This window comes from Carassius auratus, chromosome 7, assembly GCF_003368295.1.
Source record: "Carassius auratus strain Wakin chromosome 7, ASM336829v1, whole genome shotgun sequence".
Classification (NCBI taxonomy): Eukaryota; Metazoa; Chordata; class Actinopteri; order Cypriniformes; family Cyprinidae; genus Carassius; species Carassius auratus.
Genome location: NC_039249.1, coordinates 349,962 through 367,929, shown reverse-complemented (window position 1 = coordinate 367,929; position 17,968 = coordinate 349,962). Strand labels below are relative to the sequence as shown.

General features: G+C 39.2%; 1 protein-coding gene across 1 annotated transcript; it reads right to left on the bottom strand.

Moving 5' to 3' along the window:
* Positions 1–881: 881 nt before the first annotated feature.
* On the bottom strand, positions 882–3,776 carry LOC113105263 (macrophage mannose receptor 1-like). Its single transcript, XM_026266318.1, has 4 exons — positions 3,720–3,776; positions 3,278–3,646; positions 1,690–2,150; positions 882–1,094 (listed from the first exon to the last, which is right to left on the bottom strand). The coding sequence occupies exons 1-4, from the start codon at positions 3,754–3,756 to the stop codon at positions 969–971; spliced, it is 993 nt and encodes a 330-aa protein (XP_026122103.1). The 5' UTR covers positions 3,757–3,776; the 3' UTR covers positions 882–968.
* Between the last annotated feature and the right edge of the window lie 14,192 nt (positions 3,777–17,968).

The following is a 17,968-nucleotide window of genomic DNA, read 5'->3' as shown; positions in this document are numbered from 1 at the left end:
TTCACTTTTTTGAGTGTGCATATTATCTTAAAAGGATAACAGTCTGTCTACATGCTTACTTGCATGTTTGCAAGTGAACCACATGCTTTAATAGCATGGTGGTAATCCAGTGTTACCTTGTTAAAGTAAATTTTATTAAAAAAAAAAAAAATACAGATTTTATTTAATTCAATGCTTAAGTTTTACTTAAAATATATGAATGAAAAATTTGCAAAAGAAAGTAAAATTAAGTAAATCTTTCGTATTGTTTTTTTTTTTTTTTTTTTTTTTTTTTTATAGTGCAGTAAATTATTGATATTTAACAGCAAACTTTTTTACAGTGATAAGCATTACATAATGTAAAATTTACAAACAAAGAATCAATAAAATCTTACAGTAAACAGGTAACTTCTGACTAATGGTTGGAGAACTTCTAGAACTATTGATAACACACATCTAATTGTGATCCAGATTTTTTAGGTAAAACCACCGAGCACTGATCTGTAGATTATAATGTGGTGTTTTAAAAATCTTTAGCAGGAGATAGAAGTAATGAGCGCACAGCGGAAAGGGCAAATATGATATAACACTGAAAAAAAATATCACTATAAATGACTCTAAGCACTTGTCTACGTCTCTGTTGCTGTGATGTACTGAAGAAACTGTTGCCATTGTTATTACGTCCTGTGGTCTGGTTACAATTAAGCCAAATTTCAGCTGCCCTACTTGTGCACTCCCATGGTGTCATTTAATGAAAATGCTGCAGCCAAACCAAGTTACATTTCTGCCTAATATCTTGAAAGATTTATTTGTAAACAAAAGTAAAGTGTAATATATTTATATTCCATCATTATTTTATAATTTACCATGCATTGACTGTATTAATAACATTTGATGGTGTTGAACATCTTTAATTTATAATGAATGCATTTTCCTTAAATATTTATTAATGTTTGGACAAGTTGTCGCTTGAATAAGAGTCTAGCGTTTCATTGGATCAAACACCTCTTCTCTTGTGTGTTTTCTTGTGTTTTCTGCTGCTGGAAGATCTCCCCGTCAGGTTGGACGCTCCAGTTTATGCTGGATGTGTCTTGATCTGAGAGGATCTCCTTCATCTAAAAACCAGATTACATCAGTCATGAGTGAACGAGATCAATCTACCACCGTTTAGATGTCAATAAACATAAACTATACATTTAGTATTTTTTTGTTGTTAATTAAAATAAAATAACCACTGCAAAATAAAAATAAATAAATTCTTACTTTTTGTATTTAATTAATCAAATTTTTGTTCTGTTTTTTGGTACAACTAAAGCATAAACATTCTTTTATCAACAAGTATTCAAATGACAGATTTTTTGTGTGTGTGTGTGTGTGTGTGTGTGTGTGTGTGTGTGTGTGTGTTTGATTTATTAAAACAAGGAAAATTTTATTTATGTGGAAAGTTAGGTTTAATTCAAAGGAAAGCTAGATGATTTTGCTAAACCCATTGGCAGATTTATTTTTTCTTTCATATTTTATATGATTTAAAAATATATATATTTCAAATCACTTTCTTTCTGAGATATAGTTATCTCGATTTAAGGATGTACAGAAACATGCAAACATGCAAGTGACATAAACGCACAAAAAAACAATGAGAATTGGAGTTTTAAAATTATTATTCTGTGTATTTAACTATAAATAAAATAGCATGCAGAATCCTCTGACCTTCTTCTCTATGGCCTCCATCACTACAGATTTGTCCAGTTGTCCGTCTGATGTGATTGTGAATCTCACACGCTGTATTTTTTTCTTGAATTCGCGGCAGTAGAAAGGCAATGGAGTCAAGCAGGAGTCATCAGACATCAATCCTCCAGTACTGGCTTTTGCACAATCCTTGTTTCCATTCACATCAGGCTGCCCAGACACCCATTTCACAGAGGACAATGATACACTGCTTTTATCTGACCACTGCCATGGGATCGATGGGATCAGTGTGGTCCTGTGCAGGCCGATCCAAACATACAAGATGCCCAAGTCAGAAAGAACTTTTGCGAGGAACGTGTTCTCTGTGTTGTCTGAAATGGTGGCAAGGTCTACGTAGTTTGTTCTGCAGTAAATTTGAGCATCATACCAGTTCATGTTCGTTCCAATTAACTTAAACTTGTTCTGAAGTGTGTCCTGTTTGTCTGCAAGAAGTAGATTGGACAGAGAAAAAATATTTAAAATGTGAAGTGACATACAAAATTAACTATATGCTTATAAGTTTTGTTCACAGAAAATATGGACTCATCCTCAAAAAATGGCTTGGAAAGGGAATTTTATGAATGTAACATACATTTGTCACGCTGCTATCTGCATATTTCATAGTTTCAGGATTGACAGCGTTATTTAAATGATGCATCGCAGCCTTGGCATAGGCATTTGCCTAGGGTGCAAAATGATTGTGGGGAAATCATGCGCTCCTGCACCCATATATTAAGCAAAATCATAATTCATAATATGATAACATAATCATAATAACATAATTTTTGTATTGACTGATCATCAAACTGATCAAAATTATTTAAAAATAAAATAAAATTGACATCAATGAAAAAGAATAAGATTTTACAACGTCATGTTGGACTAATTTCAACACTTTCTGCGTCATGACATAAATATAATACATTATCATTAAGCCTGAATTATGCATGGTGAATGCAGTTAAAACAGTTTTGCCATTTATGCGCTCTTAATGTATCAAAAAAAAAAAAAAAAAAAATTAAAAAGAAAATTATCAAGGGCATGGATAATTACACTGCTTACAGTATATAATAAAAGTAATTAAGTAATACAGTTTTAATCATAACAGATCAGTATGGAGCACTAAGAAGAGATGTTTATGTTTTTGCTGAAAACACACAACGATTTGTTACTGCAGTTTCATGCAGTGTCTTTAATACTAATGTTTTTAATCCAGTTATCTTTTGAGGTTGCTCATTTCTCACCTATGATATTGATCTTAACTTTTTATAAGTATTGTTTTAAGGATTTAAAAATGCACTAAGCTCTGGATTCACTTGCTCAGTATTTTATCTTGTGTTCCAGCACTAATGTCTAATCATCCTTGCATCAAGATACATTATTAGAGATCCAAAATGATTTAAAATTAGAGCTTAATCAATATCTTCTTATACCTTAAGATATCTTAAGTAATTTTGTTTCTCAAGTAAACGTATATTGATTTAAGAATGTTTCGATATTTGTACTGGAAAACAAGACAGAAATACTTCATACATCTTGTGAGATCTTTGAGTATTGTATTATTCCTTACCAGTTTGGCAAAAAAAATTGTATTGGTCAGTGCAGTATCTGTCACCCCATTGTCCACTGGGTTTTTCACCCACACAGGCCTCGTCTGTGACGGGTACGTCTGGATTCCCAGTATCCCACGTCACATAACTGATCGGTGTGTTTTGATATGACCAATGCCACACCTCTCTGTAGAAACCGATCCAGGCCAGAGACTGAAAGTTCACAGCGTTTGCTGCCTCCTTTAGTTTGGCTCTGTCTTCATCGCTCTGAACCGTTGCCAGATCCGTGTAATTCTCTCTGCAGTAGGATTGTGCTTCTGTCCAGGTCTTTGGCTCTTGGATCAGGATGATTTGATACAGATCACATGAAGCCTTGGACAGGATTCCTGCTGCAGGAAAATCAACAGTGTTAAACAGCTCTAATCCTCTGATCTGACATCAGTTTCTTTCACTGACACTCACCGAGAAAAACAACCAGTTGAATCTTGTTCTGTATCATCTTGTCTTCACAGGTTTGTTCACTGAAGGAAAGAAATGAAAAGAATATGACATGTTGGTTAGGTTTCTGATATTGAAAAGGAAATAATTTTCTTTATAATCAAAGGGATTTATTGGAGATGAGCAAGCAGACGACTGCAAAACATGTTCTTACAGAGAGAATCAGTGAATGCAAAAAACACCCTTTGACCTAAAACCCTTAAACAAGCTGTAAATAATGATGACAATATGTTTAACTTCATTTTTGTAAATTATATGATATTTGACTTTTTCTATTATATAAATTAAGTTGAATTTAACCAATTTGATTATACTTATCTAGGTATAATAAGCTTTACAGTTGAAGTAGGTTATTTTTTTAACAGCCATAGAAAAGCAACAAACCCCAATTTACCTGCACTGAAGTGTGATCTTCTAAGCAGTAAATCAAGTGTCTTCTCTCAACAGATTTGTCTTTTACTCTCTACTCTCTACTCAACTCTTTATTTATTTTGTTACACAAAATCTTTTGTCAGCACTCTACATAAGACTCTGAGACTGATTTACATTCTGATTGTGCTGCAACATGAGGCTCTTTATTCAAACAGCATCAGAGAGTGTAATGATAGAGCACAGAAGTGCTTTTTCACAATGATAAAACTTATGTCACAAATTAATTGTACAGTTTTCCTTAATCTTCCTTAAGTGTAAAGGAGAATCAGTATCTAAAATGCTAGAAAAAGGAGTCTATAGTTCCCTTTCAGTTTGTCATGTTCTACATTTCGTCAGAAAGATAATGACAAATGGTGTCTCGCCTGAGAGCCCAATCACCTTCGAGTGGTAACAAAACGAGGCAATGGTACACAATGTACCTTGGTCTGCGGGATTTGCATCTCGAGCTCCACCCCGCTGTGTGGGTATATTAAGGAGCAGTGCAAGCAACTCACACTCAAGCTATCGCTTCAGAGCTGAGCACATCGAGTGTTTACAAGGAGTCAGCTGGTGTTGGTGTGATGGCCGTGGTGGTTCATCGGAGCTTCCTGCATTCAGCTCCCATGTTCTCCTGAGCGCTTCCGCACCACTGAAATAACTTTTTTTTTTTTCTATCTCTAAAAGAGTAAACGGGTTGAGTTTGCGGTTTGTTTAAGATGTCATTCCGCCCGTATGTTTCTGGGTGCGATTGATATAACACTCCTCGTAATGGCCACATTTGCTGTGTCACGTGTTTGGGCTTTCAGCACGCTGTGTTTGTGGATGACTCATGTTCGCATTGCGGGGACATGACCATCTCTGTGTTAAGATTGAGACTCGATTACCTTAAAAGGTAACCTTAAAAGTCCCTTCTTGCACACCCCGTTCTAGCTCCTCTTCACATAAGAGGGCTACTTTGGCTGGTGGCCAGTGTGATCTGAGAGTTACCCTGTGGGCTTCACCGACGAGCCAGCATACTTAGGTCACACCCCCTCACAAACACTGCAGCCGGTTGAATTTCCGGATAGCAGGTAGCAGGACCACTCCTTCCCCTGGGGCCGGGGGAGAATCCTTTGTTCTCAATTTCTTTTTATTCAGCCACTGGCCCCTCAGCCAGTGGTACCAAACCCTTCTTTGAAAGAGCTGTTTCCTCTACTTCCGGATCACAAGAGGCCTCGGACGACGTCCCTACCAGGATTCGGGGTGTTCGCGCAATGATGGTGGGCAAGGATGCTCCTTTCATGCGTGTAAAGGTAGAGGTAACGACCCTGCTGGCAAAGGGTGCGATAGAGCCAGGCCCTCTGGCCAACATGACATCCAGCTTTTACAGCCCCTACTTCATAGTACCCAAGAAAACAGGTGGATTACGGCCAATATTGGACTTGCGTACCTTGAACCAAGCTCTTCACAGACTTCCGTTCAAGAAGCTACGCCCAAGCGCATTTTCAAATGCATTTGTCCATTAGATTGGTTTGCAGCAATCGACCTGAAGGACGCGTACGTCTCCATTCTTCATCGACACAGACTGTTAATTTGGTTCGCTTTCGGGGGGCAGGCATTTTAGTATAAGATTCTCCCATTCAGGTTGTCCCTGTCTCCCCATGTCTTCACGGAGGGAGCCCTGGCTCCTCTCAGGGAACAAGGTGTCCGTATCCTCAACTACCTCAATGACTGGCTGATTCTAGCTCACTCTCGAGCGCGGTTGTGCGAGCGCAGGGATCTGGTGGTGAGACACCTCACCAGTCTAGGTTTTTGGGTCAACTGGGAAAACAGCAAACTTTCCCATGTGCAGAGGATCTCTTTTCTCAGCATGGAATTCCTTTTCTCTTTTCACTGCTGAATTGCCTGAGCCAATTAGGGGACAAGAGAGCAGTTCCACTGAAACTGTTTCAGAGGTTCCTAGTGCATATGGCATCTGCAGCGGCAGTCATTCCGCTCGGGTTGCTCCATATGAGACTGCTTCAGCACTGGCTTCACGAGTCCCGAGATGGGCATGGCAACATGGTATGCTCCGAGTGACTGTCACTCCACCTGCCTCTTAACCTTCACCCCATGGTTGGACCTCTCATTTCTATGGGCTGGCGTTCCCCTAGAGCCAGTGTCCAGACATGTTGAGGTGTCAACACATGCCTCTGCCACGGGATGGGGTGCCATGTGCAACGGGCATGATGCGTCAGGTTCCTGGACAGGACCCCGACTTCAGTGGCATGTCAATTGCCTCAAGTTCCTAACAGTATGGATTGCTCTGCACCACTTCTAGGCCCTGCTGAAGGACAAGCAGATTCTGGCCCGTATGGACAAAACTGCGACTGTAGTGTATATCAACCGTCAGGGCGCATCTGACGTGGAGTCAGAAGCATCTGAGGTTGCTTCATACCATTCACATCCCGAGCAGGCTCAATCGTCCAGCCGACGAGCTCTAACGGCAGCAGTCTCATCCCAGGGAATGGAGACTCCATCCCCAGTCAGTTCAGCTGATTTGGGAATGCCTCAGAGATGCTCAGGTAGACCTGTTTGCCTCTCCAGAAAACTCCCACTGCCAGTTGTTTTACTCCCTGACCAAGGGCACCCTTGGCACGGACGCTTTGGCGCACAGCTGGCTGCTGGGCCTGCACAAGTATGTGTTGCCCCCAGTGAGCCTTCTTGCACAGACCTTGTGCAAGATCAGGGTGGACGAGGAGCAGGTCCTCATGGTTGCTCCCTTTTGGCCTGGCCGGACCTTGTTCCCCAAACTTGTACTCCTCGCAACAGCCCCTCCCTGGCCTATTCCTCTGAGGAAAGTCCTTCTTTTTCAGAGACGGGGCACCCTCTGGCACCCACATCCCTACATGTGTGGGTTCTGTATGGGTCACGGAAGGTTTAGGTGATAGCTACCATCACTTCAGCTAGAGCCTTGTCCACCAGACATGCCTATGCTTTGAAGTGGAACCTCGTCGTCACTAGGTATTTTTCACATCGTGAGGACCCCTGGAGATGCCTGATTGGGTCAGTGCTTTCCTTTCTTCAGGAAGGGTTGGAAGGACGGATCCTTAACAAACATATAATTCATAACAGATCATTAATTAATATGTAGTCTCACAGCTACAGAAATATGAGATAAAGTTTTTGTAAATTTGTACTCAACATTACATAACGATTAACATATGATTATTTAATGCAAATTGAAATGCTTACTAAAGTCAGTAAACTTTGTAATCGTATATATTCTTTTGTTAGTCTTTTTTTATTTTGTAGATCTCTATTTACTAATGTATTAATTATTTGTTCATGTTTTTGCAGTACCCAAAGTTACAGTAAGTGGAAACTATTCATCATTTGCAAATGTTTATAAAGCTTTACTTATCGTTTATACCTTTATGAGCAGTCATATCGATGACAAAAAGTGTCCAGAAAGACCTGAATATACCTTTCACACATCTTTACTAAACATTAATTAATCATTTGTTCATGTTTTTGTAGTAGCCAATCTAAAGTTGAAACTATTCAATGTTTGTAAATAAACAGATGGACGACCAGAAGATGGCTGAATCCAATCCTGCACAGGATGAGATCTCCTTAATATAACTATATGCCAAATCACCTGAATGTGCATACCTTTAAAAAGAATCCAATGAAATGATTAAAGATTTCAATGTCTGTTTTATAAAATAAAATAAGCACAAAAGAAGGAATGACAAACCACTTTGAACAAGAACCAAAAGAGACCACACATTATAGAGAATATACTGTAGGTCTGCCTAAAAAAAATGTTTGGATAAATGACTGATCCACTTCCAATGAAAGATAAGAGTATGCGGCCACTCTGAGTTACTTTTTCTTCTATCATGGAATGCGATAATCCTGCTTATTTTCAATATCACGTACTTTTATTGCATGAATCCACTTGGAAAGATTAGCTCTGAGGAAGCTGGCTGCATCAGAACCTTCCGCCCCTCTGGCAACTTCATCAAAATCCCACCAGTCGTAAGTTATTTCTCCTGCTCTTTCCTATCTTCAATGTTCATTATCAGTAAGTTGCTCTAGCTGCTTTCTCAGGTTCACGACTGTCCTCCTATCCTCATGTGCAGCTGCTTGAACAGAATCAAAACAGTCAAGTGTCTGTTTCGCAGCAATGGTTAGTTTTTCAACTTCTACTTTTAGCTCTTTTACAAAGTTGTTGGTCGCTTGTATGTCCATATGTAGGTCACGCAATGCTGGGTTCTATCACATCTCTTACTGTTGAAGCCACAACCGAATCCAAAGTACTTTGCTGCTCTTTAAGTGCTAGCTTGATACTGACATTCTACCGAGTGGACGTGGGAGGAAAAACCCGCAGCAGTGGACTTTGTGTTTACATCAATGCATGGTGCCGCGATGCTGTTGTGGTCTGCAAACACTGCTCACCCCTGGTGGAGTTTATGATTATTAAGTGCCGGCTGTTCTATCTGCCGAGGGAATATACTGTCATACTGCTCGTTGCGGTTTACATTCCTCCGAACAACAACAACAGCAACAGGAACGATGCACTAAATGAACTGTACCAGCAACTGTACGGCTAGTCATGCACCACATCAAGTCTGCACTCCCCCCCACCCTGGACCCCTTCCAGTTTGCATATTGGTCCAACCACCAACCGATAATGCCATCACAACTGCTGTCCACTCAGCATTCACAAAGACCTCTACATCCCTGAAAGACAGTGGAGACCAGGACAACTAGAGCCCCAGATACAGATCCCCTGTAAAGACCTTGTCTCAGAGGAGCACCAGGACAAGACCACAGGAAACAGATGATTCTTCTGCACAATCTGACTTAGCTGCAGCCTGGAATTGAACTACGGGTTTCGTCTGGTCAGAAGAGAACTGTCCCTGTCTTAGGGCTGGACGATTAATCTAAAAATAATCAAAACCGAAATTCATAACCTCTAACCTACGTAATTTTCCCATGTCGGTTATTTCGTTTTTTTTTTTATCCTGTTAGCACTTCCCCCTTAAAAGCATACTAGGGCGTGTGTAGCCACATGACTCTGCTCTCCAGTCAGTGGCATAAGAGCAAATCGGTGAGCCTTGCGTCTTCACTAAACTTTGTCAGTTGTATTTTTTTTATGGTTTGGACATTCAAGCGATTAGATGAACGGATGTGTATTCTTATATGGAGCTCCCATGTTCGCGCAGCTGCATTGTGGCACGAACACTCATATAATAGCTATGAAGATATTGCGCACAGAGGAACACAGAAACTAGCTGTCAGCGCTGTCCTGTGATGTATCACTAAAGTAGCTAAGATTCTCAAAACTTATTATATCATATTTGTGTGCAGCGCACATGAAGCACAAGCGCTTGAACAGAGAGCAGCGGTCTGCGGTCACGCTTCGGGTCCTGGTTTGTGACCGTTCTTGGACTGTTCTGTGTATTTTAACTGTAGAAATGGTTGTTATGAGTCAAAACTACGATACAGAAAACTACATCAGTTTAAAATGCAGCCGTTTTTGTCTTATGTGAACATAAACAGATGAGAAAGAAAACACACACGTGCAGTATTTTTGCTTAAAGAGACAAGAGCCTAATAAACTCACTGCCTGTCATTAATGTTAATCAAAGAACAAAAGAAAATCATTCATTGATCTTGACTGAATATATTTAATAACCTTACTTGATTCATCTTTATTTTATTTATAAAAAGAAAACTATGCAGTGTTTTTAAAGTTTTATTTACAGTTTTATTTATTTAGTTTAGTTGTAATTATTTATGATATTGCTAATTGATTTGTTTGTTCCTTTCTTATTACTGGCCTATCTTATTCCTATCTGTCTTTAACACTTTAATATTTGAAATGTATATAAATCTAGTTGTTTTTGCTATGGTATTTTTTTTTTTAATCACAGGCAAAATTCCTCTTGCAGTGTTTTGTAGGCTGCTGATTTTTGCTCATGTTATTCAGCCGCAACAGAATTCTTTGTAAAAATGTTTGACATCTAAATGTTTGACTGAATTTTTTTTATATTGTTTTTTTTGTTTTTTTTTCTTATTGGAATCGAAACTAGGAATCGATAAGAATCGGAATCGATAAAATTCAAACGATACCCAACCCTAGTAAGAAATGTAACGAACATAGATAAAATAAGTGCTGATAGTTAATCATATGTACAGTACAAACCTTGTCAGTGAACTATGAAAAAAAATGAAAACAAAATAATCATTCAATAATCGTAATCAAGGCAAAATGTTCAATTAATCAAGGTTTTGATTTTAGGCCATAATCGTCCAGCCCTACCCTTTTGCCTCTGGCTTGCTTAGTTGGGTTCATTTCATTTACAGCGATACCGTTGTCTTGATTGCAGATGATTGCACAGATACTATTTAAATTGAACTGAGAGGACGACATCAATGAATTCAATGATGACACACTGTTTTCCTAATAAATGTTGTTTAGCTGCTTTGACACAATCATCAAAATCACTATATAAATAAAGGTGACTTGACTTGACTCCCCAAGTATAAATTCTGCACCCATCCTGACAATAAGATCATTGAAATGTCTGTCTGTTCAGATGGTCTGGAATATAGTGCTTGAGTCATACTGTTATTCTGTAATATTATGATATCTGTAAAGATAATTGAGCAATAGCTTCATGATGCTTCTTCATCCAGTTTGCATGAGGATGAGTAAATGCTGACAGGATTTTTTCTTGCTGAACTCTCCTCTTCATTTGTTTAGTTTAAAATAGACAATAACAAATGAGCTCTGGGTTGATGTAAAGTTTTTTTCGGAGATCGGATGATGTTTTATAAACTCACATAGTTTTTACCGCAGTAACAAATGCAAACACACTTATGTTTGCATATTCATTAATTTGTTAAGCTAATGATGATGTCAAATCTAAGAAATTAGTTATTTGCATGGGAGAGCCGACCCAAGTGAACTATTTGGCTCCTCAGGGCCCCCATAGCCAACAGGGGCCCCCAAGAGTACATGGAATGACAATTATTTATTTATTTATTTATTTTATTTATTTATTTATTTATTTTGGGGAGGGGGGGGGGATATATTGTGTCAATGGGAAATTATAATTGTACAAAATTTAATATTAAATTCTTAAATAATCTATATTTATAATCTAATTACGTCCATAGTGATGCGTCATGCAGAAACAGATCAGAATCAGATCAGAGATATTTACTGTATGTTAGTCAGAATCCACTCTAAACTTAGTTTATAGAGTTTATAGAGTTTTACGCGTTCATAGATCTTCCCATTATAACAATAATTTTTTATTGTTCTAATTATCAATTTAAAAGTTGAAGTAAAGTTTTGTTTTTCTACGTATACTGTTTCAGGAATGGAAAAACACGAGTGTAAAAAATTTGCGAGTGAATCAGCTAATTGATTACGCAAGTCATTGCTATGATTGACAGTGGTAAATATTGTAGCAATGGACAGAATTAATGATCTGACAAGCCAATGTCAAAATAGAGCTGTGCATTAAGTAATGCAAATTCAGAGTAACAAACCTACAGCAGCTCCAAGTCTGCTGGCTAAATGAATTTAGCATCATCTACCAGTTAAAGATAAAATAATTAATGTTTTATTATTTAATTATTATATAACTAATATTTAACTTATTTATTCATACTTTAGTACAGTAAAAACTAGGTAGTGGAAATGGCAACTGAACTGATGAACTCAAGAATGAAAACAAACTTCGTTTGAATTATATCGGGGCCTCACGTCCCCTGCTCTACTCTCTCTTCACACATGACTGTGTGATCATTTCATTAAATAAATAATTGGACATTTTCATGGTAATAATTTTAAAGAAAAGAAAATAAACTATTAAAGTTATAGTTTACCCAACCAAAAATGACAATTCTGTCATCATTTACTCAAATGGTCCAAAAGAGTATATGTAATAAATTTGAACCTACTTTTTGTAATCTCTGTTTGATGCTTTGCACAACAATGACTTTAAATTATCTTTTCTGAGTAATTTCTCCAAATTTGATGTGCGATTAATAAGATTAATTAATCATCACATCATGTCATTGATTAGATTGCAAATTTTAATCGCTTACCAGTCCTAATTTTTATTGTTTACTTTTATTTCATTCTTTCTTAGCTATAATTATGTCTATTTTCATCATACCGTTTATTATATTTATAGCCAATAAGCTGCTGTCTGCACTGACTTTAGAATTAGAATCAGAATGAGCTTTATTGCCAGGTATGTTTACACATACAAGGAATTTGTTTTCGTGACAGAAGCTCCGCAGTGCAACAGAATGACAGCGACAGAACATAAAACACAATAAGGAATAAAAAATACAAATAAGTAGATATGGAATGACAATATACAAATTGACAATTGTAGGCAGGTATATTACAAAATGCAGTTATGTATGTACATGTATATTATGTGCAAAATTTAAGTGTATACTAAGTATGTGTGTTAGATAAATAAGTGTATGTGTATATAAACATAAAGTGTAGTGTGTTCCACAGTTATTATCAGCTGTTCATAACATGGATTGCCTGAGGGAAGAAACTGTTCCTGTGTCTGGTTGTTCTGGTGCTCAGTGCTCTGTAGCGTCGACCAGATGGACACAGTTCAAAGAGGGAGTGTGCTGGATGTGAGGGGTCCAGAGTGATTTTGACAGCCCTTTTTCTCACTCTGGATAAGTACAGTTCTTGAATAGAAGGGAGGGTTGTACCAATGATTCGCTCAGCAGTCCGGACTACCCTCTGTAGTCTTCTGAAGTCAGATTTAGAAGCTGAGCTGAACCAGCCAGTTACTGAAGTGCAGAGGATGGATTCAATGATGGTGGAGTAGAACTGTTTCAGCAGCTCCTGTGGCAGGTTAAACTTCCTCAGCTGGCAAAGGAAATACAACCTCTGCTGGGCCTTTTTCATGATGGAGTCAATGTGAATGTCCCACTTCAGGTCCTGAGAGATGGTGGTTCCCAGGAACCCGAATGACTCCACTGCAGTCACAGGGCTGTTCATGATGGTGAGTGGGGGGAGTGCAGGGGGGTTTCTCCTGAAGTCCCCTATCATCTCCACTGTTTTGAGGGTGTTAAGCTCCAGGTTGTTGAGAGTGCACCAGACAGCCAGCTCTTTTACCTCCTGTCTGTAAGCAGACTCATCACCGTCCTGAATGAGGCCGATGAGTGTGGTGTCGTCTGCAAACTTCAGGAGCTTGACAGAGGGGTCCTTAGATGTGCAATCATTAGTGTACAGGGAGAAGAGCAGTAGGGAGAGAACACAGCCCTGGGGAGCTCCGGTGCTGATTGTACGGGTGCTGGATGTGTATTTTCCCAGCCTCACTAGCTGCTGCCTGTCTGTCAGGAAGCTGTTGATCCACTGACAGATGGAGGTGGCCATGGAGAGCTGATTTAGTTTGGGCAGGAGGAGGTTTGGGATGATCGTGTTGAAGGCCGAGCTGAAGTCCACAAACAGGATCCTCACATAAGTCCCCGGTCTGTCTAGGTGTTGCAGAACATAATGCAGTCCAATGTTTACTGCATCGTCCACAGACCTGTTTGCTCTGTAGGCAAACTGAAGAGGATCCAGCAAGGGCCCAGTGATGTCCTTCAGGTGGACCAGCACCAGTTTCTCAAATGACTTCATGACTACAGACGTTAGAGCCACAGGCCTGTAGTCATTTAGTCATGTAATTTTGGTTTTCTTAGGGATGGGGATGATGGTGGAGCGTTTGAAGCATGAAGGGACTACACACAGCTCCAGCGATCTGTTGAAGATCTGTGTGAAGATGGGGGCCAGCTGGTCAGCACAGGATTTCAGACAGGCTGGTGTTACACAATCTGGGCCTGGTGCTTTTTTTCCTTTTCTGCTTCCGGAAGACCTGGCACACCTCATCCTCGCTGATCTGAATTGCAGGTGTGGGGGAGAGGGGGGATGCAGGAGGTGAGAATGGTGAGAGTGCTTGATTGGAGAGGTGTTCAGGATGGGTTGCAGGAGTTGTGAATGGTGTGAATGGTTGTGTGGGGAGGCGTTCAGGGCAGGTGATGGGTGTTCTTTCAAACCTGCAGTAAAACTCGTTCAGATCGTCTGCCAGTTGTTGATTCTCTGCAGTGCTGGGGGGTGGGGTCTTGTAATTGGTGATCTCCTTTAGACTTTTCCACACTGATGCGGAGTCGTTGGAAGTGAACTGAGTCCTTATTTTTTTCAGAATAATTCCTCTTTGCCACTTTGATCTCTTTTTCCAGTGTGTATTTAGCCTGTTTATACAGGACATTGTCCCCCTTCACGTAAGCATCTTCTTTTGCCTGACGGAGCTGTCTGAGTTTTGCAGTGAACCATGGTTTGTCATTATTGAAAATTAGTTGATTCTTTGTAGGAATACACATATCCTCACAGAAACTGATATATGATGTTACGGTCTCTGTGAGTTCATCCAGATCGGTGGCAGCAGCTTCAAAAACACTCCAATCAGTGAGGTCAAAACAAGATTGTAAATCCTGCTCTGCTTCATTAGTCCATCTTTTTACAGTCCTTGATACAGGTTTAGCTGATTTTAGTTTCTGCCTGTAGGACGGTATAAGATGAACCAGAAGGTGATCAGAACGTCCCAAAGCTGCTCGTGGAACAGAGTGAAATGCATCCTTTATTGTGGTGTAACAGTGATCCAATATATTACTGTCTCTTGTGGGACATGTAACATGCTGTCTGTATTTTGGCAGTTCACGGGAGAGATTGGCTTTATTAAAGCCCCCGAGAATGATTAAAACAGAGTCCAGGTGTTGTTGTTCTGTCTCTGTAATCTGATCAGCGAGTTTCTGTAAAGCTGAGCTCACATGCGCTTGAGGAGGAATGTAAACACTGACCAGAATGAACGAGTGAAACCCCCGAAGCGAATAGAACGGCTTGCAGTTAATGAAGAGTGTTTCGAGATTTGAGTAGCATGTCTTTTAACACAGTTACATCTGTACACCACCGTTCATTGATGTAAAAGCATGTCCCGCCCTCGCAAGATTTCCCAGTTGATTCTGCGTCGCGCTCCACTCTGAACAGCTGAAAGCCCGGCAGATGGAGCGCGCTGTCCGGTATGGCGTCATTCAGCCAGGTTTCCGTGAAACACAGAGCAGCAGAGTGAGAGAAATCCTTATTTGTGCGAGAAAGCAGGAGTTCGTCCGTTTTGTTGGGTAGAGAGCGGAGATTTGCCAGATGGATGCTAGGGAATGGCGTTCGAAATCCGCGCTTTCTGAGTCTGACGAGCACTCCCGCTCGCGTCCCCCGTCTGCACGTCCTGAAGCGTTTGATCAGCGCCACTGCTCCTCCGATAACAACGTTCACTAAAACGTCTGAATAATTGAAATCCGGAAAAACATCTTGTGGTGCGTTCTGCCGAATGTCCAGCAATTCGTCCCTGGTGAAACTGATTGCAGGAATATAACTAAAGACAGGACAAACTAACAAAAACACAAAAGCATATGCAGAGCACGTCACGGAGGCAGCCATCCTGTATCGGCGCCAGACCGATGCAGACATAGCCAATAAGCTGCTGTCTGCACTGACTTCACACACACGTGTTTACAGACAGTATTGGCAATGCTGTCCTGTAATTATTTATTAAAATAACATAGAAACTAAGAAATTATGGCATTCATTTCTGTTTTGTAACTTATTACAACTCACGTCTATTGGAAGACAGACAATGCATTAGCAATGTAATCAGTTTTCTATCTATTAAAGCCAAGTATGAACCTCATCAAGTTTTTAAGAATTTTGCAACCATTATTTATTTATTTTTTATTTATTTTACAGATCAATCATCACAACTTGGTAAATAGCCTATTCTGAAATTTACTTAGAATTTCACTAAGCTGATTATTCATTGAAAACTCCCACACTGCTCCCTTGCCAGGAAATGTCCCTGAATATATATATATATATATATATATATATATATATATATATATATATATATATATATATATATATATAGTCCAGAGTTATTTGAACAATGGTTTAATGGCATAAATACATTTAGAGTAATATATGTGTATTCTTAACTTTTCCTACGATTGTTTAGATGGGTTCAGATGATTTGGAATTTAATGCTTGAGTCATACTGTTTTCTTTAATGTTATGATTCTGTAAAGATAATTGAGCAATAGATTCATGATGCTTCTTTGTCCAGGTTGCATGAGGATGAGTAAATGCTGGCAGGTTTTCTCTGCTGAACACTCCTCTTCATTTGTTTAGTTTAAACTGACAATGACAAATGAGCTCTGGGTTGATGTAAAGTTTTTTAGGAGATCAGATTATGTTTTTCAACCCATGTAGTTTTTACTGCTGTGACAAACACACTCATGTTTGCATATTCATAGTTATTTGCATGGAGAGTCACGTTTTCAGACTGAAGGTCTGGAATCTATGGCAGCTTTCATTGGTCAAGGCCAGCACAAGAGGCCATTTGACCAACATGTAAAACAAAGAATCACAGTTTGTTTTGTTCATGGTCACATTCCTAGGCGTGGAAATGTCGCCACAATAACAGACCAGTGTGTATAAATTTTGGACATATTTTAATGATTCTATACCGCAAACTTTCACATACTTTTGAAAATCCAGCATTTCGTTGATTCTGAAAAGCGCTCGTTGTCACCGTTGTAAAATGATGTGGTTTTCTGTGCCATATGCATCAGATGTTTAGCCAGTAGTCCGTGGGCGTAATGTCTGAGGCTGAGACTACATTTTAATTGACAATTGTTCAGAATGAAGAGTCATCTGACCTGAAATCTGCTATTTATTTTCTAACAAATATCAACCAAGCTTTATTATATTTTCATAAATCACAAAAATAGATTTGCCTATAAGTCCAATGTACTATCCAATGCACTATCCATTGCGCCAAGGACAGGGTTTTATTTATTTATTTATTTATTTATTTATTTATTTATTTATTTATTTATTTATTCTGATGGTTATGACTTACAGCTTAGGAAAATAAAAAAACTCAGCCAGTGGCACTGCTGAGGTGTTATTGAAACCCAGGTTGATTTGATAGCCTTCAGCTCCTCTGTATTGTTTGTCAGATGTTACTTGTCTTTCTCTTCACAATACCCGATTTAATAAATCGATTTTCTGTGAGGTTCAGGTGAGATGGCTGGCCAATCAAGCACAGTAATATCATGGTCATCAAACCACTAGAAAGTAGTTTTGGCAGGTGACACATTCCTGCTTGAAAATTAAATCAGCTTCTCTATAAAGCATATCAGCAGATGGAAGAATAAAGTGCTCCAAAATCTCCTGGTAGATGGCTGCATTGACTTTGGGGTTGCACTTTATTTTACAGTACGTGTACTAACATGTACTTATAGTGTACTTACAGTGTATTTATCTAAGAAAGTTCTGGTAACGCAAGGTAACTACATGGGGTAGGGTTAGGTTTAGGGGTAGGTTCAGGGTTAGTACCTAGTTAATACATAGTTATTGTAATTGCTATAATAAGTACATAGTATGTACATGAGGAACAGGACTGTAAAATAAAGTGCTACCGACTTTGGATTTGATTAATTACAATGGACCAACACCAGCAGACGTGACAGCCCCCAAATCACCTCTGACTTCAGGAACTTCACTCTGGACTTTGGATTCTGTGCCTCTCCAGTCTTCCACTCTGTGAACAGCCAGCCCTTTCACCAATGACCTTTTGTGGCTGACCATTCTTGTGGAGGGTGTTGTTGATTGTCTTCTGGACAACTCTTAAGTCACTAGTCTTTCCCATATTTGTGGTTGAATGTTCTAAACTAGCCCAAGAGTT

What these genes read in the sequence shown, in the direction of transcription:
- LOC113105263 (XM_026266318.1), bottom strand. Translation starts at nt 3,756, where the DNA reads ATGATACAGAACAAGATTCAACTGGTTGTTTTTCTCG. An exon ending in TCAACTGGTTGTTTTTCTCG is followed by an intron (nt 3,647 to 3,719) that starts GTGAGTGTCAGT and finishes ATTTTCCTGCAG; the next exon opens with CAGGAATCCTGTCCAAGGCT. An exon ending in TGGAGGCCATAGAGAAGAAG is followed by an intron (nt 1,095 to 1,689) that starts GTCAGAGGATTC and finishes TCTGGTTTTTAG; the next exon opens with ATGAAGGAGATCCTCTCAGA.